Source organism: Saccostrea echinata, unplaced genomic scaffold, assembly GCF_033153115.1.
Source record: "Saccostrea echinata isolate AGI-Se365-2 ecotype Australia unplaced genomic scaffold, CSIRO_AGI_Sech_v1 ptg000054l, whole genome shotgun sequence".
NCBI classification, from domain to species: Eukaryota; Metazoa; Mollusca; class Bivalvia; order Ostreida; family Ostreidae; genus Saccostrea; species Saccostrea echinata.
The window spans coordinates 26,913,450-26,940,331 of NW_026889803.1; the positions used below are offsets into that span (position 1 = coordinate 26,913,450).

General features: G+C 33.7%; 3 protein-coding genes across 3 annotated transcripts; 1 reads left to right on the forward strand and 2 right to left on the reverse strand.

Annotated features, from left to right (window-relative positions):
- Positions 1-948: 948 nt before the first annotated feature.
- LOC133172609 (proteasome subunit alpha type-7-like) lies at positions 949-6,294 on the forward strand. Its single transcript, XM_061307542.1, has 6 exons — positions 949-1,103; positions 1,332-1,458; positions 2,221-2,345; positions 4,403-4,525; positions 5,553-5,735; positions 6,108-6,294. The coding sequence occupies exons 1-6, from the start codon at positions 1,002-1,004 to the stop codon at positions 6,195-6,197; spliced, it is 750 nt and encodes a 249-aa protein (XP_061163526.1). The 5' UTR covers positions 949-1,001; the 3' UTR covers positions 6,198-6,294.
- A 3,329-nt stretch (positions 6,295-9,623) lies between these two features.
- On the reverse strand, positions 9,624-13,565 carry LOC133172605 (uncharacterized). Its single transcript, XM_061307533.1, has 3 exons — positions 13,496-13,565; positions 11,471-11,571; positions 9,624-10,703 (listed from the first exon to the last, which is right to left on the reverse strand). The coding sequence occupies exons 1-3, from the start codon at positions 13,531-13,533 to the stop codon at positions 9,943-9,945; spliced, it is 900 nt and encodes a 299-aa protein (XP_061163517.1). The 5' UTR covers positions 13,534-13,565; the 3' UTR covers positions 9,624-9,942.
- A 2,760-nt stretch (positions 13,566-16,325) lies between these two features.
- On the reverse strand, positions 16,326-26,606 carry LOC133204637 (putative leucine-rich repeat-containing protein DDB_G0290503). The gene is made up of 15 exons (XM_061340390.1): positions 26,295-26,606; positions 25,399-25,506; positions 24,132-24,307; positions 23,734-23,919; positions 22,713-22,794; positions 22,542-22,619; positions 22,094-22,227; positions 20,916-20,985; positions 20,684-20,777; positions 20,381-20,467; positions 19,919-19,996; positions 18,448-18,613; positions 17,694-17,827; positions 17,317-17,425; positions 16,326-16,824 (listed from the first exon to the last, which is right to left on the reverse strand). Exons 1-15 carry the CDS (start codon positions 26,597-26,599, stop codon positions 16,526-16,528), a joined length of 2,106 nt encoding a protein of 701 aa, XP_061196374.1. The 5' UTR covers positions 26,600-26,606; the 3' UTR covers positions 16,326-16,525.
- Positions 26,607-26,882: the final 276 nt, after the last annotated feature.

The following is a 26,882-nucleotide window of genomic DNA, read 5'->3' on the forward strand; positions in this document are numbered from 1 at the left end:
AATTAAAAAAAAAGAAGACTTTTACGTCGCTTTTATGTTAGAAAGTATTCAAGGCTATTTGAATCGTATTTGTTGAAAAAGAAATGCTGAAATACACATTTTTTTCTATTAAAATAAGAAAATAATTTAATAGGAAACTGATTAATTAATGTAAAATTTTGTCTTATCATATATATGCATTGTGATATTTTTTCTGGAATTTTGTCCTCGAGATACACAGCCATGGTATTGGTGAGGCTTCAAGTTCCCAATGTTCTGATAGCTCAGGAGGTAGCTCATCTGTCTGCACTTTTGGGTCCCAAGTTTGACTTCTGGTATGGTTCTTGAAAATTGTGCTTAGTTTTTATTTGATGTCATGACCATGCATTTGGAGTAACAGATGAGAATTAAGTGTCTGGATGTTTCTGGATTGGTGTCTATGTATAGTCGTGAAAGGTGAAGAAATGATGATCAGGCAGGTTTGTTCACTGTGTGATCGAAACATAGCTGGAAGAGTAACATTTTAGAGCTCTGCGGCCTGGGTCATTTGAATCCTGGTCTGGTACACGTTCTGCCTTCCTCCTATTTGGGTGTTCTGGCTAGACAAAATCTGAGTAAAGGGCTTTTAGACTTATTAAACCAAACACTCTTAAATTTCATTATATGAATGAGAAGTAAAAGTCTTAAAACTAAGAGAAAGGATTCTTTTTAAAATAAAAAAGATTGAATTCTTTATTGTACTTTTCTGACACAGATTATTAACGCATATTTTATTATCAATCAAATAAAATGTAGAGATGTTCTCTTCAAGGCTCCGCCCTCACAACGGTCGCACCGTCTTACATATTACTATTCTATTTCATTTTTATCAGTGTTAGTGGATATTTCATATTTTAATGTGTCATTTGTACGTCCGTATCGAAGGCCCAGGAAAAATATTTCTTTGCAGATTCTGCTTTTACCCAACTCTTTATCTTAAAGCGTCCGTGTGACGCTGATTGTATTCCTCCAGTGCCGCAAACATGAGTGCGAGATACGACCGAGCCATCACTGTATTTTCGCCGGATGGCCATCTCTTTCAAGTTGAATATGCACAAGAAGCTGTGAAAAAGGGATCTACAGCGGTAATTTGAACAGGAAGTCATACTTTGATTTCCACATCTTCTTTATGATTGAATAACAAATGTTTTGAATCTACAGAATATTGCTTTGTCATTACCGTGATTTTGTATGTATTTTGACATTGTCAAAATTTTGGCAGTTTGAAATTTCTGTACTGAAACGATTCATTAGTATTTTAAATGTATAACCTGTTTTATTATTAGTTTAATGGATTGTTTTTTAATTTTCAGGTTGGAGTAAGAGGGAATAATATTGTAGTGTTAGGGGTAGAGAAGAAAGCTGTAGCAAAATTACAAGAAGACAGGACTGTGAGAAAGATTGCTTTGTTGGATGATCATGTAGCTTTGGCATTTGCAGGTATGTTCAGTATTATATGTTTTACGGTGTGACCAATGGGGGCAAGCGCAGTTGTACCATCAAAATTCTTTACACAGCTAGCTTACACTTGTAATTTTGATCTACCTCTCCAAACTTCAACCTGCATGAGACATCTAGACTGTGATTGATGTCACATGACATCATATGTAAGCTGCATTTCCATTATGGTGTCTAAATAGACATAGTATAATTTTTATTTTGAAAGACGTAGTAGAGTAGATGCAATTAATTTTTTATACATTTATTAGTTTTAAGCTCTCAGGAAGACCTAAATCTTCACGATAACTGCAGGCCTGTTACATTCGCCATTATCGCATTGAATGCTAGTAGCAAAGGGATTCTGGGAAGGTTTCACAAAAATATTTGCTTGACAAATATACAGATTCAGTTCGAATTTTTCTGTTCTTACATGTTAGTCTATTGAGCTCGCTGTGCTTACTATTAAAGTTAAATATGTTTTTATTAGTTAAAGTGTTTGGATATTTAATGTTTCATATATTGAACTTACCATACAGTGTTAATGCAGATTACCAGAATTCTCTGCACATGATTTTATGTATTAACTAAATCATACATTAATAAAGTTACATGCAATTGTATCACTGCATTTGCTATATGACTTCTTCATATCATGATAATAGCATTTGTCATTTGTGTAGAATTTCAATTATCTATGTTGCTTTTGCTTATACAAGAATTCTTTTCGAAAGTCTTAATTTTCTATTTGGTGTATTTTCAAAGGATTGACAGCAGATGCAAGAATTTTGATCAACAGAGCTCGTGTTGAGTGTCAGAGTCACAAACTAACAGTAGAGGATCCCGTAACATTGGAGTACATTACACGATACATCGCACAACTCAAACAGGTATTCATTGGTTCAATAGAGTTCGAGTGAATAATTGACCCTAGAAACGCCAAGGGATGAAAAACCTTAAGTTTCTTTTGTGGCCTATAGTGATATTTGAATATCTTCACAGCCAAGAGCATAATTAACCCCCCTTTTTTTCTTTAAAAAATAAATTGAAACTGGTAGTTACATTAAAACCAGATTCATGGTTGTTTTCCTTTGCAGTTAGGTGAAAAAAGCAGGGTTCGACATTCACGCTCGTCACCTCGTCATTTCCACCCCTAATTGATTTTGGACGACCTGATTTTCAGTCTGGCTCGCCCAAATGACGACCTGGGACGTGGGAATTTTCAATAATGATATTTAATATTTAAAAATAAACTTTATAAGGCCTTGAAAACATTGTTTCCTGTAACCCAACCGACCCATTCAATTAGCAGCCGTGTGGATTTTTCTTTCTGCCAAATCTGTGTTTGATCAATCAGCTGATGTAACTTTTACCAAAAGTGTTAAATTAAGTTTTATTTGAGATATAAAATATGTAAACCTTGTCAACAATCACCATAAATATAAAGAGTAATGATCATTATTGTAACATTTAGTATCCCCCCCCCCCCCCCCCAACTTTCTGATGTTAGTTTTCTGCTGCTAGACAGCCATGTTGGGTGTCCACTGTAAACATCACACCTGGTTAATTCAGTCCAGGGATGTTTGACCCCTTTTGTTTATTAAGGCCTTTTTGGTAAGTGAAAATGAATGTTTTTAAACTAGAAACTTTTTATTTTGTGTCAATATGTGAGGTGAGATTGTATATTAGCAAAAAATAAATAAATAAATAAAATCCCATCCTACCAACCCTTGATTTATTGGGAATATTATACATGAAACAAACATAATTTTTTAAAAGCCTATTAATTAGCATTCTGATTCTGCTTATTAATATTTGTTGCTTGTTTTCTTTGTTTGATAATATACTGGAAGACAGCTTTTGATATTCCAAAAACATTTGATTTACATTTTATAATAGCACAACCTCTCTTATCTTAACAATTTTAAACAATTGTACATTTTTGTTTCTTTTGATATTTTGTTCAGGCGACCTGAAATTCATTCGGGCAACCTGAAATCAGTACCAAGGTTGCCCAAATGGCGAGACCAAATTTTACCGAGTGTCGAACCCTGAAAAAGTAACCTGTCTCATTTTATCAAAATCTTGATCCACTTACAATATAAAGGAGGAATAAGATACAAGAAAGAGGTGCATTACTTTTAAATTTTAAGGTTCATCATCATAAATTTTTGTCTTAACACTATGAATTTCCAAAAAGAAATCTAAGTTATAAATAAAATGCACACAATTTCATTTTCAGCATATCTTGCACAGGCATGGATTCAGGAATTTTTACCAGGGGGGGGTCCACCACGGTAAAAAAAAAAAAATTCCAACGTAGAAAATTCTCGACAAGCAAAAAACAAAAACATAAAACGTAAACTCCTTTCCCAAACAGGTTGGGCATGTGTCTGTGCGTGTGTGTGTGTGGGGGGGGGGTCGTTGACTTCCAAAGCTATATACCTATGACTTTTTATACCAACTTTACACATGATCGCCATTTTTGAGGGGAGTCCATGTTTTCTAGGGTGGGTCCAAGGTCACTTTTAACTGGTTTAGTATATACATTTAATAACTCTGCAAACTCCAGGGGGTCCGAACCGCCCCACCTCCACCTCCCCTCCAGATCCGCGCATTGTCTGCAGGTGAAAATTTGACAGGAATTGCAATTTTCTAAAGGAATGTTAGCCAATTATGATATTTTCCCAGTGAGAGTTTTCTCTCTTATCAGAAGGGCAATGAATCTTAAGATATACAACTTTTTTTTAAATATAAATTACTCCTCTTTGAAGCTAAAATGTGTTATTACATAACATGGGATAATAAAATCTTACTAACTCAAGTAGGGGCAATATAATAAAGATGAAAAGAAGCAAAGCCACAATACTTTCTTGGTTTACAAAGGTCATTGTTTTACAGTCATCATCTTTTTGAAAAATGTATTAAAAAACTATTTGAATTGTAGAAATACACCCAAAGCAATGGAAGGAGGCCTTTTGGATTATCAGCTCTCATTATAGGATTTGATTATGATGGTACACCACACCTATACCAGACAGACCCATCAGGGACCTATCACGAGTGGAAGGTATGTATTGATATCAGTCATTATACCCCAATTCTGGAGGGATAGATGAGGGTTTTATATATGTGAATCCATCTGTTGACTTTTTTCTCAGAAACAACTTTCAAACAAGAAATCAGAATTTATACACGTCATACTTTGCTATATGTATATACCTAAATATTTACCTTGTTGTCCAACACATCTCTTGTCAAACTTTTGAATATGTATCCATAATGCAGTTGAATTTCAGTATCTCGAACATTGATATTTCAAATACCATGAATATGTTGAAAGGAGTTGGAAGTTCCAAACACTTTATCTAACAGTTGAACTTTGGTATCTCGAACACTGATATCTCGAACACCATGGGTATGGCGAAGTGATTTGGAAGTCCCAACCGCTTGTTCTTTAAGTATTTTACCCTTGATATCTCGAATCCTCTGATATTTCAAAGTTTTTTCTTGGTCCCATTGAGTTTGAGATAATGAGGTTTGACTGTATTTTTTTTACCTTGATATCTTGAACTCTCGGATATCTCAGTTTTTTTCTCGGTCCCACTTAGTTCAAGATAATTTGTAATTGTACAAAATTCATGTTTTGGATATGTGTGCAATTTTTGTGTCAACATATATGATTTTTTAATATTTGGTACAAATCTTTCCATATGAAAGTAATATTTTATTATGCATGGTTACAGATCTCTTGTTTTCTATTTCACCTCTCTGTGTTATCTTTATGGTGACACACATATCAGATCCTCCAAAGATTTACTTCCTTTTATATGTAGAAAAAATGTTTGAGGAAAGGCAGGATATAAAGATGTTTGTTGGGCAACAGTTCACCAGAAATTCCACCCCACCCCAGTCCTTCCCTCCAAACAAATTTGAAAAAAAAATTCTTATTTGCAAAGACAGTGGTGAATATCGACACTGTCAGCATAAATATCAATTCTGTAAATCTAAACTCATTTCTGTTTTCCCCACTATACCTTAACTCAAGGGTAGAGTTAAACAGAACACTAAATTAATGATGATTTTATTTATCTTAGGCTAATGCCATTGGTAGAAGTGCTAAACCAGTGCGAGAATTTTTGGAGAAGAGTTATACGGATGAAGTAGCGGGGAATCAGGAGGAATGTATAAAGCTGGCACTGAAAGCTTTACTAGAAGTCGTCCAGTCTGGTGCCAAAAATGTCGAGTTAGCTGTGATGAGGGACAAGGAACCATTAAAAGTGAGTACATTGTAGTATTTTATCTAAGTCAGAATTTTTTTTTAATTACAGTTTAACTTCAGTATCTCGAACACTGATATCTTGAATACCTTGGATATCCCAAAGTGATTTGGAAGTCTCTACCCCTTGTTCTTTAAGTATTTTACCGTAGATATTTCGAATCCCCAGATATCTCGGAAGTTTTTTTCTCATTCCCATTGAGTTCAAGATAAAACGAGGTTTGACTGTAGTTTGTTTCTGATGTAGTGGCACATGGTACATGTATACCTTAAATCTTAATACAATTTCCCTATATTATTCTAGTTTATGTGTACAGTTTTTGTAATACCCTGGCTGTACTTATAAAATATACAAATATGATTTCATTTTCAGATGCTAGAATTAGAGGAAGTTGAGAAATATATTGCAGAAATAGAAAAAGAGAAAGAAGAAGAAGCAGAGAAAAAGAAACAGAAGAAATAGTGACTAGTGAATTTTATTACATGTCTCCTGTGTCTAATTGTCAGTGCTAATTTGTTAGATCACATCTCATGTCATTAAATAACTCTACAATGGAAAATTGTTGTTTAATCCTTTTTTTCTGAGGTAAGAATGTTGCCTCTTTTTAATTTAAGGAAGCTCTAAACAATAAAGATTTTTTTTTTGACTTTGAGAAAATTGTTTGATATAAAGGTGTACATATTGAGTTTATCTAGTTCATTTTCAACATTATGGGACCTGCCATAGGAAAAATGTTCAAAGACAATGAAATACTAGTGAACAGATATCACCGTGTTTACATACATTGGGAAAATATGTGCAAATAATGTTTTCAATTACTTTATCTTGGTCTCATTCTGTAAATTTCCATTTATTTCATTTTACATCAAAGGGCAGATCACTCTAATTGCATAAAACTACCATGGAATTGGAAACCTTCAGTAAGCGGAGTATAGAGAGCTTCCTTAAGCAAGGACAAATTAACACTGTCCTGAGGGCATGATCAGGGTGTAGTATGGATTGCTAAATTTTTGGATGTGTACATATCAGACTTGCTTCAGATACTGCATTTGACCTACATCTATATTTTCTCAATGAATGATGGAGTTTTTAGGTCTGGTCCATTCTAAGGAACCTGGAGAACCTACATTGGCCTTGCTTGCATGGAGGATATGTCTAGGTTACAAATGATGTATATAAAGTTAGACTGTGTTTGCATAATGTCAAAAAAAATAATGAACATACTCTAAATTCATTCTTTCTTTAGATATCTCGATTTGAAAGAGGGCTTTTAAAAACAAGAATTCTACCCACTGATTTCTTCTGCCAAGTTTGATTGAAAGTGGTGCATGTGGTTCTGGGCAATGTATAAAGAACAACATCACAGGGCGCTTGAATGTCTAAAATTAAGGATGTTAAAAGGTTTTTTAGCTCACCTGAGCCGAAGGTTCAAGTGAGCTTTTCTGATCACATTTTGTCTGTAGTCGGTCTGTAAACTTTTCACATTTTCGACTTCTTCTCAAGAACCACTGGGCCAGTTTCAACCAAACTTGCCACAATGTATCCTTAAGTGAAGGGGATACAAGTTTGTTCAAATGAAGGGCCACGCCCTCTTTCAAGGGGAGATAATAAAGAATTAGTGAAAAATTAATAGCATCTTTCAAAATCTTCTTCTCAAGAACCACAAAGCCAGGAAAGATGAAACTCATGTGGAATCATCCTCAGGTAGTGTTGATTCAAGTTTGTTCAAATCATGACCCCCGGGGGTAGGGCGGGGCTACAATGGAGGATCAAAGTTTTACATAGAAATATAAGGGAAAAAACTTTAAAAATCAAAGCCATGATGAGTCATATTTATATGGAAGCATCCTCAGGTAATGTAGATTCAAGTTTGTTCAAATCATGACTCCCGGGGGTAGGGCGGGGCCACAATGGAGGATCAAAGTTTTACATAGAAATATATAGGAAAAATCTTTAAAAATCTTCTTCTCAAGAACAACAAAGCCCTAATTGGTCATATTTATATGGAAGCATCCTCAGGTAGTGTAGATTCAAGTTTGTTCAAATCATGACCCCCGGGGTAGGGCAGGGCCACAATGGAGGATCAAAGTTTTACATAGAAATATAAGGGAAAAAACTTTAAAAATCTTCTTCTCAAGAGCAACAAAGCCCTTATTGGTCATATTTATATTCAAGCATACTCAGGTAGTGTAGATTCAAATTTATTCAAATCAAGACATGACCCCCGGGGGTAGGGTGGGGCCACAATGGAGGATCAAAGTTTTACATAGAAATGTATAGGAAAAATCTTTAAAAATCTTCTTCTCAGGAACAGCAAAGCCCTGATTGATCATGTTTATGTGGAAGTATCCTCAGGTAGTGTAGATTCAAGTTTGTTCAAATCATGACCCCCTGGGGTAGAGGATCAAAGTTGTAAATAGAAATATATAGGAAAATATCTTCTGATGAAGAACTCCAAAGCCATGATTAGTCATTTTGATATGGAAGCATCCTCAGGAAGTGTATAGATTCAAGTTTGTTAAAATGATGACCCCCGGGTATTGGGATGCATGGGCCATAATAGGGGATTGAAAATTTTACATAGGAACATATAGGAAAATATCTTCTTCTCAAGAACTGAAAATCATGTTTAGTCTTTTTGATATGGAAGCATCCTCAGGTTATGTAAATTCAATTTTGTTCAAATTATGACCCCCGGGGGTAGGGTGGGGCCCAATGGGGGGTCGAAAGTTTTCCGTAAGAACATATAGAAAAAATATTTCTTCTCAAGAACAGAAAAGCTATGTTTAGTCATATTGATATGGAAACATCCTCAGGTAGTGTAAATTCAAGTTTGTTCAAATGATGACCTCTGGGATAGGGAGGAGCCACAATGGGGGATCAAATTTTTACAAAGGAATATATGGGAAAAAATTTTTAAAATCTCAAGTACAACAAAGCCATTTGTTATATATGATTGGAAGCATCATCAGGTAGTTTAAAATTCTCGGGATGGGGGGGGGGGGGGAGGGGGGGATTCATGATTTGAACAAATTTAAATCTACATTACTTGAGGATGCTTTAATATTATTATGACCAATCATGGCTTTGTTGTTCTTGTGAAGAATTTTAAAGATTTTTCCTCTGTATTCCTATGTAAAACTTTGATCTCCCATTGTGGCCCCACCCTACCCATCAGGATTTAAACAAACTTGAATCTACACTACTTGAGGATGCTTCCATATAGATATGACCAATTATGGGTTCGCTGTTCTTGAGAAGATTTTTAAAGATTTTCCCTATGTATTCCTATGTAAAATTTTGATCACCCATTGTGGTCCACCCTACCCCCGGGGGTCATGATTTGAACAAATTTAAATCTTCACTACCTGAGGGTGCTTTCATATAAATATGACCAATCATGGCTTTGCTGTTCTTGAGAAGAAGATTTTTAAAGATTGTTCTTATGTATTCCCATGTAAAACTTCGATCGCCCATTGTTGCCCCACCCTTCCCCCGGGAGTCATGATTTGAACAAATTTGAATTTACACTACCTCACAATGATTCCACATAAGTTTCATGTTTTCAAGCACAGTGGTTCTTGAGAAGAAAATTTTTAAATGCCATTAATTTTTCACAAAATCATAATTATCTCCCCTTGGAAGAAGGCGTGGCCCATCATTTGAACAAACTAGAATCCTCTTTACCTAAGGATACTTTGTGGCAAGTTTGGTTGAAATTGGCCCAGTGGTTCTTGAGAAGAAGATGAAAATGTGAAAAGTTAACGACGACCGACAACAGACAAATTTCTATCAGAAAAGCTCACTTGAGCCTTCGGCTCAGGTGAGCTAAAAACAATCAATGCTACAAAGAATCAGCCTAAAGTTAAGTAAAAATAAAAGATAAGATTATCAGAGATCAAACCAAATAATTTATTACCAGTTAAAACCCTTAATAAATATGTACATGTACTGTACATACAAATCAAGTTCAAAGGTGGTTGTTGAAAGCAGGGCAATTTGTTCAATTTATACAAGTATTTTGTTAATCAAAGTTGTAAATATTTTTTTAAACACATGCAGAATACAGTAGATTATACATATGTACTTTGCCATTTAAACAGGCTTTACAGAACTGCATAATATTCACTTTACCCACATACATGCTTCAGTCAAATAAATTTTTTCTCACTCTGTGCATGATTACAAACACAAGGAAATTTCAAAATTACAATCCATAAACTTCTGAATACATTTCCATTTTTCCATACCACACCACCACATGAGGAGTGTCTTTCTTGCTGATCTGACAATGAAGGGTCAGTGGAGCATCCCCCTCCCATGTCTCAGAGACCAAACTGTCCCCCCAACAACTGGGGGAGACGTATAGCATGGTAACCTTCTTTATGTGAAAATCATGAAAACTAGTCTTGATTTTCTTATAGAAACCTCGCTGAGAAGCAATGCTAGAATTTTCCACAAAGTATCTGAGATATGAGGCACATCTTGTGTGATCAGAAAAGTCTGTGTCATGACTAGGCACTGCAAACTCATGGCGGAAAGTGCTCAATGGCTTGAACGCTGGCTCTACATTCATCAGAGAAGTCTGTTTGTTTTCCTCTAGCATGGATTCAAACTCATTTTTCCACCAGTGAGGCAAAGCAACTTTCTTTCTCTCCCCTATATTCACCAAAGTGTGAAGGTTCTTTATTCGGATGGAGGGTTTTAAATCCCCGCCACAGGCCACTTCGCTGACCGTGGAAAATGAAGAATCTCCTACTCCTACCAATTTTATGGAAACATCCAGTGGGGTTTTTGGAGTAGTAGTCTCATAAAAGGTGCTTTTTGCTTCATATTTGCAAGCTTTGACAAAGGAGATGTGTCTTGATTTGTACAGTTTATCGTAATTTAGAAAGGATTCCTCATTGAAGAAGGCAGCATTTTCAATTCTGTTGACCATGTCAAATATTCTCCAAGTGTCAGGCTGACCTAAAGAAAAGAATAGATCTGATAGCAGCTATTTTTATCTGTGACACAGAATTTTCATTTCCATACTTATTTTCCGTATGTTTAGTAAGGATTGAATCCCTTCCCTTTACTCTTGACAAGAATGCAAATATGATGCCTATAAAACCTTGCAAAACTTTACTAAGTGCAGATTTTCTATATCAAAAGAGACTTGCATCATTTAATCTCTACACTGTAAACTACAGCTAAACTTTGTTATCTCAAACTTTGAAATCTCAAATACCATGAATAGGTTGAATTGACTTATAAGTAAGGCCCCAACAGCTTTTTCTTTATGTCTTTATCCTATATCTCAAATCATCAGAGATCTCAAAGTTTTTTCTCAGTCCCATTGGGTTTGAGATAACTAGGTTTGACTGTATATTTTTTTCATTAATGTTCAGAAGTTTGAAGCTCATTTTTCCTCAAATCAGATAGAAAATTAACATTCTTCCGAGACTATATATTCTTCCCCAAAACATTGCTAATGTTAAATTTGACTTTGGGATCTACAGGGCTTTCAAAAAGACAGTCTTTTAAAGACTAGAAACAGGTGGTACTTTTTCATAAACAGGAGGTACCTTCTGGAAGCCAGCTTAATTAAATATGATATCAAATTTTTCTCCAAAAACTATTTTGGCAGGTACAATCATAGTTTCAGCCGGGTAAAAGTACCAGGTACTGGCACATTTTGAAAGGCCTGGACGTACTATCATCTTACATCTTAGTAATACATTGAAATAACATACCTGTGAAATCGATATCATCATACCGCAGGCCTGGCATTACAACGTCTACTTCATTTCTCCCTGCATTTACATTTATCTTCAGCTTCAGGGATGGATAAGCCCTGAAGAGAAACAAAAGATTGTTGATTATCATTCACTATATTATGCCCTACCATTTCAATAAAATTTTATTGTATCCATGTAAGTTTACTTCAGAATAACTGTCTAGGTTTGAGGTTTATGAGGATTTTGGTGCACATGAGCAAGTGGTAATTCACATAACCACCAAAGGTGTTTATGCATAAATTACCATGTGCTTCAATTTAAATATAATCCAATATACTCCAAAAACCTGGACAGATTTTTTCTTTTTCATTTTCTAAGCTATAAGAAACAACTATAATGCCAAGATTGAATAAAACATCATGCATTTATAGTTTGCAGAATACAAGGTGACTGTGACATTGATATATAATACTGTATAAGGGATTAATTTCACGGGTTGTAATTTTCACGTTTTTCTCTCCTCTGACACAATCGCGGTTTGTTGAATTCGCGGAATCGGTACATGTATATAATAAAGTTACCTCCCTTGTTTATATCCGTTTAATCCATAGCATAGCTAGAACGACATAATCAGCGTTATTTATTCACTTCACAGGGTATGTTTATATAAAATAGTTAGATTTAATAATCAATTAGTTATTAAAAGTCCTTGACTATAAACGTCGAGTGACTATTATGACACCCCAAGATCTTAATACATCGCGGCAAAAAAACAACTGGACAGCTGCTAGACGGTAAGAAATTGTTAATGTAGGTCGACGAAATAATATCCTTCCACATCTTCAGCAAGTTCGATATTATTTGAATGATTTTTTAAAACTAAAATGTCGATAAAAACATACGTATGATAGTGTAGGTAACAAATACTCGTGGTAACATAGTTACGCGCGGGTAATCAAAACCCATGACCCACGTGTTTTGATTGATGAAACATGTAGCGTTAGCTATTAAAACAGCTTTTTAACAAATACAGGTTATTATCTGATGATCTAAATTAAAGTAAAGCGTGATAATTAAAATTATTGAATGACAAGTGTGACTCGTAATTACTGAAATGACCATGTACTACACGTATCGTAGTCTATTCTTAAATATCCAAATATAGAATGGAGGTTATTGAAAACTTATTCACTGTTTCTTGAATTCACGGATTTATTAACACCGTGAATATAGCAAATATTAACACCGTGAGTTATTTTCCCCCTATACAGTATATTCATCAGTTTATAAACACTTTTAGATTCAAAGAGTTTATTAAGTACATTGTACTGTTTTTATATCATCAAAGTCCAGAAAAGGGGTAAATTAATGCAATGGAATGAATGGGATGACAATTTGATTTTCATAGATTTGTAATGGTTTGGGCCTGGATTGGTTTGGGCCTGGATATCGGTCTGGGTAGCTCAGTCAATAGAGCACCTGACTAGTGATGCAAGGGTCCTGGGTTCGATTTCCGGTCCAGCCACATTGTCTCCTTTCCTGTTACAGATTTGGTGCTGTTGACCACCCCTGGACTTGCAAGTCCTGCCAGGGGCTAATAAAAACTTGGGTTGTGTCTTCGAGGACGAAGATTCAATTTAAGAAGGGAGGAATGTACTGGTTTGGGTCGTGGATATCGGTAGAGCACCTGTTTAGTGATGCTGTTTGCAGGGGTCATGGGTTCGATTCCCTGTCCAGCCTTTCATGTTACTGATTTATTTACTAGGCCCATTCATATCAGTTTTTATCGCTGGATATTTATTATACATACTCTTATCTATTAAATTAAACTGCACAAATACCTCTACCAAGTTCCAAACAAACATCATATTTTAGAGAAAGAAAAGCCATTGTTAGGTTACGTTCAAAGAATCACTAGAGGAAATTCGGAACAAAATTATGTTTTACTCAAAATTGACCATATAATTACATATCTTTGTGCAGCTATTAGAATTATTACAATATCAATACAAATCATTGATAAAATACTTCATCTAGTACCTCAGAAAGCGTTTGATTGATTTGTAAAACAACTTCATGTTTTCTGCGTTCCTCAGGCTCACTGCATCGTGCTGACCCTACTCTTCATATTGAATGGCGCCAAAATTTAAAATGGAAAACACAAATTTAAATATTGTAATCTCCTTTTTCTTATTTGGAGCAGTATAACGATTGTTTTGTCAAAACTTTATTCGAGAAAAAAGACATAGCGTTGTCTGTCAGTTTTGCTTTGTTGTATGTGACCTTGACCTCTTCTTAAAAGTTTTGTGAGTGATCATGAGTTAGGCTAGAACTTTGAAAACAAAAACCATTAGGCCTACAGGATTATGGTTTTTGACAGAACAGATCAAAGCATTATCATATGACAATGTAAGTCAAATAAAATAAATTTTTTGTACCAATTTGACCTCACATAATCTTTACCTTTGATCTCTTGAGTAAAATTTTTATTTCTTTCATTATAAGTATCCTTGGCTTATGGAGTGCAAAACTATGAGGTGCCATTTTGGTATTTACTGCCAAAAAGTGATATCACCTATTCGAATAGGTGATATCACCTATTCAATTGGTGATATCACCTATTCGAATAAGTGATATCACCTATTCAGCTTCTGAATAGGTGATATATCACCTATTCAAATAGGTGATATCACCTATTCGAATAAGTGATATCACCTATTTGAATAGGTGATATCACCTATTTGAATAGGTGATATCACCTATTTGATTTGAATTGGTGATATCACCTATTCGAATAGGTGATATCACCTATTCATTTCGAATAGGTGATATCACCTATTCGAATAAGTGATATCACCTTTTCAATTTGAATGAGTGATATCACTTATTCAAATAGGTGATATCACTTTTTGGCAACAAATACCAAAACGGCACCTCATACAAAACTAACATGAACTCAAAGAATTCTTAATTATGCTGCATATTATTTCAATTATAGATATCATTCAATAATTTGCTGAATTGATGTGCCAAAATAATTGCATTGTTGTTTTGTTTTTGTTTTTTTCATTTTGAATTAATTCAATGAAATAATGATACAATTTATTTAATTGAAGAAAGCAATAATTTAATTAATATATCAATTAAATAACTAAATTATTGCTTTCTTCAATTGAATTTTAAATTAAATTATTAATTTAATAAGTGCCTACAACAATTCTAGCACTGGGAGAGGAACTATTTAATTAGTGATATCTTTAATACAACTGTAATGGTTTGGGCCCTAGATATCGGCCTGGATAGCTCAGTCAATTATAAGAGCACCTGACTAGAGATGCAGGTGTCCTAGGTTCGATTCCCGGTCAAGTCATTCATTTTTCTCCTTTCCTGTTACATAATTTGGTGCCAGACTGACTTAACCGAACTTGCAGGTGAAAGTCCTGTTAGGGCCAATAAGAACCTATGCTGTATCTTTGAGGGCCTAGACAATTTAGGAGGGAGGAATGTAATGGTTTGGGCTGTAGATATCGGCCTGGATAACTCAGTTGGTAGAGCACCTAACTAGTGATGTAGGGGTCCCAGGTTCGATTCCTGGTTCCATAAATTTTCTCCTTTCCTGTTACACAAAGTTTACATAATTAAAATTTTAGAATATACATGTACAATGATATCTTTAATTGAACTGTTGGTCTCTTGAAAAGAATTGATGTTTGCATGCATTAATTCTCTAACAAAATAATTGTAAAATGATTAAAGATACATGATTGTATATTCAATTGAATTCAAGAGATGAACAAAGCACTTATACTGAGGTCTAAATGAATTGATGATAGCTATAATTGATTCCATACATATGTGCATTGAAATCTTCAAATAATTAAAAACATCTTCAATTATCCGAGTTTATGTTTATTTGGTGCTCCATATTAGCTTAATACATACTATTAAGAGATTTATCTTTAAGTATGATAGCTGTGTCATTATTGATCATCATTTTGGGGATATCAAATGACTATCCCATTCAAATCATTAGTCTATTTGGCAAGACTGGAGGCTTGCATGAACCAGAACTGTTTCATTAATTACAATAAACTACCCTTTTGGCATGTGCTTGGTTTAATTGGCTTGTCTTCAAATCTTTATATAACTCTTCCAAATTCATGCATGGATCAGAAATCTGTATTGCACTCATGGAGGCAAGTTTGATCGCCCTTGTACATAGCCAGACAGCTCTGTTGGTAGAATGCTAAATATTTAAATAACAGAGAAAATGTGACAAATCCCACACAATGACTCATGTGCTTTACCAACAATGTAATCTCTCAGTTTTAGGCCTATAAACACAAGTCTAATATGATAAGTCTTTAAATTTTTGTGAAAAATAACAAAGCTAGTCATAAGAAAAACTTTTTTATCACTAGTTCTTTCTTCAAATCTATGTCACATGATGAGTATGTGTTATTTGCTGTCCTATAATAATTTCAAATATCAGTTAAGTAGTTTACAAAGAGTCAGCTTGATAATGTTTGTTCATAGTACTTTTCACAATCTTGACTGTGGGTCAGATCAATCATGCAAAAGAAATTAAAACAAGTAATTGAAATATATTAAACCATTTAAGATTTACTGCTCTCTACATTCAGTATGGTATGGCATCACTAAAAATCCCCCCTTCTACCCCCCCCCCCCTTCAAAAAAATCTTATAAAATAAAACCAATCATGGTTCACAAATCATTAGAAATAATGACCACATACTGATGTTACCTGTCATTCTTTCAGACTGTACACATTAACATTATTATCAAAGCCTACATGTAATATAAATTAATTATAAATTAATTAAGTAATAAAATAAATTAATTTAGTAATTCACAGCCATTGTCTTTTAAAATAAAATATGGCAGATATAGCTGTTGACTAGCAGCAAAACATTAATAAACAGTAGCATGTAAAGGTACATTAAAGTCAGAGTCATGTTTTTTACATTAGTCACTAAGGGGGCTGTACTAGTACATCCATGTCTTCCGATTTATTTTCTCATTTCCTGAAATTAACATCCTATTCTGAGATTATGACTTCCTCCCTAACATGGCAGAAATTCTTCTTCTGGTTGTTTCCAGTGAGTTCCCTTTAAATTTGCCCGCTGGTTTAGCCTGTTCCCCTTGGTAGGACACCGTACTACCACTGCCCACTGTAAGCTCCCGCACTGGACCTTTGGGAGGAGACGGGAAAAGTTTGTTTTCAATTTCCTGAGGGGACTTGCGTTCAACCTCTTTTGGCTGTGAGGGACCAGAGGAGGTATTGGAGGATAAAGAAGCACTGCTTTTGGCTGTTGAATGACGAGAAGAGCTGACTGAACTGTAGCCACCTATAGGAGAGGAAAATAAATCATATATACAGTGGAATAAGTTTATAGATATCATGATTTTTTGTAATTAACCTGTTTATTTAAATTTTATCAAGTAGTACAAACTAATGAAATTTTTAATGGATACAATGTATTACATCTCAAACATTGAAAACTGAATGACGAGAATGTGCTGAAGTGAATTGATGGTCCCAACTATAACAAATTTTTAAGTCTCAACTTTGATATCTTGAACTGTCAGTCAGTCCCTTTAATTTCCAGATATCAAGGTTTGACTGTATTTTACTAAGATATTTCACATAAACACTTAAATCAGGAAATAAAGATTAATGGCACTGCTAATGAATGGTGATGTAAACAAAGATATATATATTTATTTCATAGGAAAATTTTCCCAGTAGAAATATGATATGGTAGATGAGGATAAGGCACTAAATCAAATGGCCTTAAATAATTTAAGATATGGCAGTAAATACTGAGATGATCATTTACCTGATGGTTTCTTAAGCTGTAATAACTCTTCTTTAACTTCACTTAATTTCTCTGTCAGTTCAAATCTCTCTTCACATTCTTTCCTTACTGTGTCTTGAAGAAATATAACCTGAAAAATTACGCAACGAAGTTCAGTAATTCTCTAATTTGAGTATAATTTATGTTTGGTATGATACATAAAATATATCAACATTTAAGTCAATATAAAATAAATATCAACATTTAAGTTGACAAAAAAGATATATCAACATTTAGTGGTTACCAGCTAGCTTTCTTGGCGTTTCTCTAAGGATTTATTGACATTTATGTGTCTTATGAAAGAAAATATTCATGTAAAAAATACAGTTACTGGTTCATAATATACAACATGTTCATACCTCTTGTTTCACAGTATGAACCTGTTCCTCCTTGTTCAGTAGCTCTTGTTTGGACTGTTCTAGTTCCTCGTGGGTTTCCTTTAACTGGTCCTTCAGTTTCTGTATCATGTCTTCATTTCCAGAATCCAGTCGAGCTTTAAACAAAAAGATTTACAACTGTTATAATTATCAATGGCAGAAAATATGAAAAAAATGTCCTTATATAAACTTCTTAAAAAAAAATACATGTATATGCTTATACAGTGTACATTTTTTTTTCATTGAATGCCGTGCTTATACATTTTAAAATCATGAATCAAATTACTAATGCAATGAAATTTCAACAATGTATCAACAAAAAAAATCCTGACATTGAAAGACAAACTCCTATTCTTATCAGTAGTTTTAGCCAATAGTTTAATTGTTCAGGATTTGCTACTGCTGTTTGAGAGCTACAGCAGGTGTGAAAACCTTAGATTTAATTTGAACAGACACAACCTACTGTCAAATCACTAATTTTCGTGGGTTTTTTTTTTTTGTTATTTTTGAGGTATGAAGAGACCCACAAATTCATGTCTACCATGAAATGTAAATTTCATATATATTAATACTCAGCAATTCTTTATCCACAAAATCAGATCCCCACAAACCCATATTATTTCCTAAAACCATGAAAATTTGAACCCACTAAAATATATGATTTAAATTTTACAGTATATCTTGTTCTTTCAAGATGAAGCAAATAATGACATATACACTGTCACAATAAATTTACCTAGTCGGTCTTCCAGGTCCTTGATGATTAATTTTAAACTGCCCACTTCCTTTCTCAGAGAATCCTCGGTATCTTTGGCTCGGAGTTTTGAGTCTGTCAGAATCTGCTGAAGCTCCTTGATTTCAGATCTGTATTTGTTCTCTAGGGAACTGATCTGTTTCCTTAGCTGTCAACATTTGAGAAAAAAGTCAAATATACAAATACTTTTATTCATTTTTTCAAAGTTAAAAACTTTTACACCTGACCACATTGGCTAGGCATTTTAAACTAACTGATGATGCTTCCATGTCAATATAACAAATGGCTTTGTTGTACTCGAGAAGATTTTAAAAAAAATTTCCCATATATTCCATTGTAAAATTTGATCCCCCATTGTGGCTACTCCCTATCCCAGGGGTCATCATTTGAACAAACTTGAATCTACACTACCTGAGGATGCTTCCATATCAATATGACTAAACATAGCTTTTCTGTTCTTGAGAAGAAATATTTTTTCTATATGTTCTACTGTACATATTTCCATCCCCCATTGGGCCCCACCCTACCCCTGGGGGTCATCATTTGAACAAAATTGAATCTACACTACCTAGGGATGCTTACATATCAAAATGACTAATCATGGTTTGCAGTTCTTCAAAAGAAGATATTTTCCTTTACATTTCTATGTAAAACTTTGATCCTCCGTTGCAGCCCCGCCCTACCCCCAGGGGTCATGGTTTGAACAAACTTGAATCTACACAACCTGAGGATGCTTCCATATAAATATGATTCATCATTGGTTTCTGTTCTTGAGAAGAAGATTTTTTAAGATTTTTCCTATATATTTCTATGTAAAACTTTGATACTCCATTGCGGCCCCACCCTACCCCCGGGGGTCATGATTTGAACAAACTTGAATCTACACTACCGGAGGATGCTTCCATATAAATATGACTCATCATGGCTTTGCTGTTCTTGAGAAGATTTTTAAAGATTTTTCCTATATATTTCTATGTAAAACTTTGATCCTCCATTGTGGCCCCGTCCTACCCCCGGGGGTCATGATTTGAACAAACTTGAATGTACACTACCTGAGGATACTTCCAAGTGAGTTTCATCTTTCCTGGCCTTATGGTTCTTGAGAAGATTTTTAAATGATGCCATTATTTTTTCACTAATTCCTAATTATCTCCCCTTGAAAGAGGGCATGGCCCTTCATTTGAACAAACTTGAAACCCCTTTACCCAAGGATACTTTGTGGCAAGATTGGTTTAAATTGGCCCAGTGGTTCTTGAAAAGAAGTCAAAAATGTTAAAAGTTTACAGACAGACAGACGGACGCCGGACAAAATGTGATCAGAAAAGCTCACTTGAGCTTTCAGCTCAGGTGAGCTAAAAAAAAATCCACCAGAAATATCTGGTAGCTAAATTAATTAAAATGTACGTATATCATCATTGATGAAACCATTGAGAAAATATATTAACAACTTTACCATTGACTCATGGTCCTTATTGGAACTCTGATATTTCTCTAAAAGTTCTTGGTATTTCTGCTTTTCTATTTTCATTTCCTAGAGAAAAATAAATCCACAAAAGTAAAGTGACCAATCTTTATAAGTCCTGACCACACTTATTGGTAAACATTATGTACTCTACAGTGAGTTTAATTATAACATTTGAAGATTTTATTTAAAATCTTATTTAAGACTTATACTGTGGGTATTGTAGATCACCAAAATTTTGGGACATTTTATTTTAGTAAGATAATAATTTGGTATTTATAAGCGAGACAAAAATTTCACAAATTTTGGTTATTGTTGCTTATAATTCTTAATAATACAATATACGCGAGAATGAAATTTTTGCAAGTAGACAGTCTCGTGTAATTACGCAAAAATAGTTCTTAAGAATAAAAAGTGATTAAAAGTACTTAAAACAAAAAACAAAGTTTTTACCATGACAAAATTTTCTTTTAAGCGATCTTCCATCTGCTTCAGGGCTTTGCTGTGTTTAGTCTTCTCTTTCTGGATAGCTTCTTGTAACTAAAAACCAACACAAGCATAGGTTACTGGGTATTTATAGGCAGCTTAAGATACTTGTAAAAGAAGACATTTTCACTGCTTCAGAATAAAAATAATGTTTTTAATAACATAAAATTTGCATTTATTTTGTTTTTTATTAATTATAAATCAATTTTAGCAAGAAACTCTTAACCAGTAAGAAATCAAATGGTAGTAGAGTTAGAAGTTAACTGGTACCTTTTCAGGCCAACCCTCTGACTCTGCAATCTTCTGTCGAAAACTTTCCCTCAACTGTTCTATTCTGTTCTGATGTGAGGTAATCATTACCTCCCTAGACACAATTTCAAGAGATAATGGGCATAGAATATATATAAAATCCTTTAAAGATTAAACGTAATAATGTTTAAATAAAATTAATGATTTAATTTTTTATTAATATATGGTAAATAAGAATTAGTTGTACATGTACCTTTCAGATTTCAGCTGTTCTATTTCTTCTTTTGCCTTCTCAAGATCTTGTTTGATTTCTCTACTTGCAGCTTCAAATGTAAAATTATGTCAAATTTTGAACAATACACTGGTAGTTGTAGTACATGAGAAATGCTATAAATGCTATATATATTTTCAGCTGAAGCAATGTAGATCAATTATCACATACAATGCATAATTTCTGCCCTTTGAATTTTTTGCAATTTCAGAAGTATCATTTTGAATTCATTTTAAATGCCATATTGAGATATTACTGAATACACCAGTGGTAGATTACTGAATACACCAGTGAGAAATTATTGAATACACCAGTGGTAGATTACTGAACATACTAGTGGTATTAAACTGTATACATTGATGGAAACTACACTAGTGGTAGATTATACACCAGTGATTGATTGCTGAAATTACTAAATACACTAGTGGTATATTACTGCATACATCAGTAGTATATTACTGAATACATCAGTGGTATGTTACTGAATACAAAAGTGGCACATTACTGAATACACTAGTGGTAGATAAGATTATTGAATACACTAGTGATAAATATGCTAGTGGTAGATAACTGAATACACCAGTAGTACATTACTGAATACATCAGTGGTACATTACTGAATACACCAGTGGTAGTCATTACTGAATACACCAGTAGTACATTACTGAATACATCAGTGGTACATTACTGAATACACCAGTTGTACATTACTGAATACACCAGTGGTAGTCATTACTGAATACACCAGTGGTACGTAAGTGAATACACCAGTGGTACATTACTGAATACACCAGCGGTACATTACTGAATACACCAGTGATACATAACTGAATACACCAGTGGTACATTACTGAATACACCAGCGGTACATTACTAAATACACCTGTGATACATAACTGAATACACCAGTGGTACATTACTGAATACACCAGCGGTACATTACTGAATACACTAGTGGTACATAACTGAATACACCAGTGGTACATAACTGAATACACCAGTGGTACATTACTGAATACACCAGTTGTATTACTGAATACACCAGTGGTAGTCATTACTGAATACACCAGTGGTACATTACTGAAGACACCAGTGGTACATTACTGAAGACACCAGTGGCACATTACTGAATACACCAGAGCTGGATTAATTTTACTTACTGACTGTCAGTGTTGCCTTCCGGTGAAACTCTTCCTCCTTGGCCTGCTGTTCATGAATTTTATTTTCCATAGTTTTGAGTTCCTTCAGTCTAGATTGTAATTCTGCTTCTTTTTGTCTCAGGTCATTTTGTAGTCTGTCAAAGTAAGGAGACACATCATGATAAAATAACACTATCACTGAAAATAATATACATGGATGATGTTGAAAACTTCCATTAAATTACAATGTTTATCATTTGTTTTGTACAATTATCAAAGCAGGGTTGTCCCTTAGAATTGAAATAACAGAGGAAGTAAAAAAGTAGAAGAGGTCTGGGGTTCCTCCCCTAACAGGGGATTGAGAGGGAATACCAGAATAACCAGGGGATAACCTCATTATAGGCAGGGAAATTTCCTGGCCCCCAGGTCTTAGGGACAACCCTGTATCAAAGCGTCACATGTATCTGACCTTTTTGTGGTCAATTCATTGTTCTGATCACGCTGTCGAAACTGAGACGTCAAGTCTTCAACTTCCTTTGTCTTATTCCTAAAAGAAAGAAGCATTAAGATTTCAAAACCAAAATAAAGATAAGTAACTAAGTTACTGCGATGTTTTTTTTTTTTCAAAAATAAATTGTACCTGAGTTGTTCTTTAAACTGTTGGGATTCCATTTGAAGGCTTCTGTTTTTAGACAAATTTTCATCAAGTTCCGTCTGTAATGCTGCAGCGGAATAGATATATTATCACATGTTTTTAAAATAATGTTTTATACTAAACAAAAAAATATTAGGGACATGTAGCTATTTAATTTGATCCATTTAATATTGTCTTCTAGTGATAATTGCACAAAACTTCAAAAATTAGTAGCAATGGAGTTAAGATGAAGTTTGTTAAAGTATCCCCAAACTAAGCAAACTAATTGTCTAATTGAGTAATCTTTCCCTAATCAACTAACTCCTGGTGCCAAAATTTAAATAAACTCAAATTTGCAAATAAATTACAAAACAATGTTTTCAAACAAATTTTCTTATACCAGGAATGTATCTCTGAAACTGTAGTGTCTTTTTTTCCCAATTTTTTTTCTTCTCATATTTTTGCTTTTTCCTAATTATCTCAGCCTGTAAGGTGTGACCCTTTCTATCAGCTTCACTTAATGAAGCTTTGTGGTAAGTTTGACTTCAATATATTAAGCAAATCAAAATATTTAAGAATGTTAACAGATGAAAACAGATGCCTTAGATGCTCTTAAAAAACATAAAATTGAGACAAGTTTAAATTCTACATAATACAAAGTACATTTCATGTGCTTCTTCAAGTACCTACTGTAAAATCACTAATTTTCATGGGAGTTAATTTTCTGGTATGGAGGGACCCACAAATTCATTCCCTTCACAAAATGTTTAAATTAATACATTGTTTCTTCTTCAAACATGAAATCAAATCCCCTTGAGCCAATATTTTTTCCCTAAAACCATGAAGATTTGACCCCATGAAAATAAGAATTTTACAGTGCCTAAAAATATAACAATAGGTCCTTTCTTTCATTTGCAGTGATCAACAAGCCAACAAAATCATGCATTAATCATAAATGTGACTCTCAAGATGAATATCATGCATAGAAATTGTAAATGAACTGAAACAAAATCAAACTAGATTGTACCATCCAGTGAGCATTCCAACTGAGTGATTTTGTGTTGTAGTTGCACACTGTCACTGACAGCCTGTTGTAATTTCACTACCTCCCCTTCTGTTGATTTCAATTTTTCCTTCAGAGCAACCATCAATACAGATGACTCAGATTTTTCAGACTCCAAGTTTTCTATCTTGTCCAATAATGCCCTGTTATCTACAAAATAATTGCTAAACATGTCATTTGGTTGATTGATATAGTAAAAACTGAAACTGATTTATTTGATTAAACGCCTATTTTTATATAAACATATTAAATGTCATCATATCATTCAAAACCATAGCTCTAATAGACAATAGAGCTACATAGTCGCTATGACCTTAAATGCAGCCCTGATCTACAGAACTACACAAATTATCCATGCTTACCATTGACCTGACTAGAACACCTGTCCCTGACTGTTGACAGTAAGAGTGCCATCTCTTGTTTCATCTGTTTGTCTCTCTCCTCTATAAATGTGTGGATGGTTTTAATCTCCTCTCGGTGCTCGGCTAATTTTGTTTTCACTGTTGGAAGGTTTCTGTCATACAAGGAGTGTTTCTGTCTGCAAAGATGAATAGAGAGATACAGTATCTTAGATTTTTAAAAATTCACATTTTATTATATATATACATGTATTTAGTCACAATATTTCCATGCAAATACAAATAATTCATAAATCTTTCTCTATATTTTTTTCTATATTAACCTGTTTGTAAGAAATATTAATAGAAGGGACAATGTTTCATATTAACCAGCTTGTAAGTGAAGGGACAATATGTGAGTCAAAAAGCAATGATTGTGATGTCACAAATAATACCTCTGACAAAAATATACCTGGTATACATGTAATGTTGAAAAAATGGCTTAGATAGTTGTGCAGCTGTCAGAGTAGAATAAAAACATTCCTCAAGCCTAATAAAGGATGCTTTCCTAAACATACTGATGGAAAAATGATTTTCTTACACACAAGGAAAGAAAAAGTTACAGGCATTGTGGCTTGTAAAATGGACATTTCCAACTTATATGACATGAAGTTTGTTGATGAATATTTCTTTCCATGCAGCAGTACTTTTTTTCTTTGTTTGTTAATTTCAATCCTGAACTATAAAGTAAAACAATAATGGACTTTTGATGTGGTAAATACCAGAAAAATATTAATATTGACCTGACTCCTTTGCCAAAGCCATTTTCAATAGTTCTGGTCAATATCAAACAATTTTAACCACCTTACGAATAAGCCCTTCCTTAACTGAAAACACAACCCATATATTCATTCTTGAATGTTACTCAATACAATCATTTAATTACCAGTATTCATGAAAAAGAGGGGGTACATGTAAAGTCAAATAAACCGTTCTTATAAGATTTAAGTGTAAGCTTTAAATATAAAGATTGTTGACAACATTTGATCTACTTTATAAACATACCCATATATATGAAAAGTATGATTTGAACTGGAATTTCCCTATGATACATCAATACAGAGCACCAATACAGTTTTTTGAGGGGGGGGGGGGGGGTCTAAGTCAGACTGACTTTTTTTCATTGCATGAAATATTCCTTACACAAGTTATTGTAACTTAAAAATGTTTATTAAGTGAAGACTTTTCTAAACTAATAAACTAAATCCTGACATCTTTTTTTTTCTGTTACCTGTATTCTTCTTTAAGCTTAACTGCAGCCTCGAATTTGACCTTCAGTTGTCTATTTTCTGCTTTTAATTCCTCTTCATTTTTTATGTTGTTTTTTAATGTTGATATGCTGTAAAATAAAATCTAGTTGTGGTTATTTTTTTAAAGATAACAAATCTATACTATTTTCTAGGGCTGGGAGGATACATTTTCTTCCATTTTGATGTACGTATCACAATTTTCCATTTCACGATAATTGCAGTACTACTCTTTTGCAGGGCAAAGTAATACTTTTGGCGAAGTTTTTGTTGATAGATAATTAAATGACATATATTAAACAATTGCTTTTATGTCATATTTCACCAATTGAAAATATATCATTTTGCCCTGCAAAAGAGTAGTACCGCAGTTATTGTGAAGGAGTCTATAATTTTTAATTAGAAAATTTTCCTTTTGTATTGTTTATATTTATTTTATTTATTAAACCCAATTTGAAAATGTTGAGTTAACAAAATAAGTCTGAAAATGTGGTTGCAATATTTTGATATTTCTTCACATGATTCAAGTATCTTCATATCACAGAATCAATGTTATCAATATTTCCAAATATCATCCCAGCCCTACTTTTTTCTTGGAAGTTAATTTTTGTTTTGCCTTAATAATTAAACAACAATTTTAAATCCCTTTCTCAAATATTGCAATATGGAGTTAAATGTAGATAAATACTTTGCACTTTGGTGTAACATTAACATGATTAACACCAACATTTGGGCAAGCAAGCACTATATATTAAACATATTATATTATTTTCTTGATTTATTCTTCAGTCCACAAACATTGATCTCCTTTTGATATTTTTTTTTCCCAACAAAAAATATATTTGTTACTTTGAGCATCTTTGATCATACATTTACATACAGAATTTCTTTGGCCTCAAGATTCCTCTTTAGATCTATTTTCTCCTCCTCTAGTTTATCTATCCTCTCTTTCAGTTGCCCCTCCCTCTCCTCACAGCCTTTCAATTTTTCTAATTCAGCCTCTGTGCTTTTCAGCTTCTCTTCAAGAGCTTTAATCTCATTATGAATCAAGTAACTGACTCCACAGTATTTGCACACAGTCTCGTCTCGTTTCATCTTTTGGATCTCGTGTGGGAGAGGGTTTTTAGGTGTGTATTTTTCGAATTCTTCGTGATCAACTCCATTCTCCATGCTGCTTCCTTTCATATCGATAAGTCTGTAAAACATACAGAAAAAAATGTGTTTTTTGAGCGATAAAGTTGAAATTTTAAACACCCACCTGTTTTGCTTCTGAAATGATCATGACAGACTTGTTTATACTGTGTTAGCCAGAAATATTCCACGTTTTTGGAAGCGTACCTGTAATATTTTTGGAGAGGCTTTAAAAATGTCTATAAATCAAATAAAATCAACAAAAAACTTACTTCTTAAAGAAAGTTTAAAAACTCGTTGCATTGTCTTCCATTTTGAAACTAATGAAAACAATTTC

Coding starts and splice junctions, on each gene's coding strand:
- LOC133172609 (XM_061307542.1), top strand. CDS start 1,002: ATGAGTGCGAGATACGACCGAGCCATCACTGTATTTTCGCCGGATGGC. Junction 1,459..2,220: donor TGTAGCTTTGGCATTTGCAG/GTATGTTCAGTA, acceptor GTATTTTCAAAG/GATTGACAGCAGATGCAAGA. Junction 4,526..5,552: donor GGACCTATCACGAGTGGAAG/GTATGTATTGAT, acceptor TATTTATCTTAG/GCTAATGCCATTGGTAGAAG.
- LOC133172605 (XM_061307533.1), bottom strand. CDS start 13,533: ATGAAGTTGTTTTACAAATCAATCAAACGCTTTCTGAG. Junction 11,572..13,495: donor TCAATCAAACGCTTTCTGAG/GTACTAGATGAA, acceptor GTTTCTCTTCAG/GGCTTATCCATCCCTGAAGC. Junction 10,704..11,470: donor TGATGATATCGATTTCACAG/GTATGTTATTTC, acceptor TCTTTTCTTTAG/GTCAGCCTGACACTTGGAGA.
- LOC133204637 (XM_061340390.1), bottom strand. CDS start 26,599: ATGAAAGGAAGCAGCATGGAGAATGGAGTTGATCACGAAGAATTCGAA. Junction 17,426..17,693: donor TTCATACTGTGAAACAAGAG/GTATGAACATGT, acceptor GTAATTTTTCAG/GTTATATTTCTTCAAGACAC. Junction 16,825..17,316: donor ACAGCTTAAGAAACCATCAG/GTAAATGATCAT, acceptor CCTCTCCTATAG/GTGGCTACAGTTCAGTCAGC.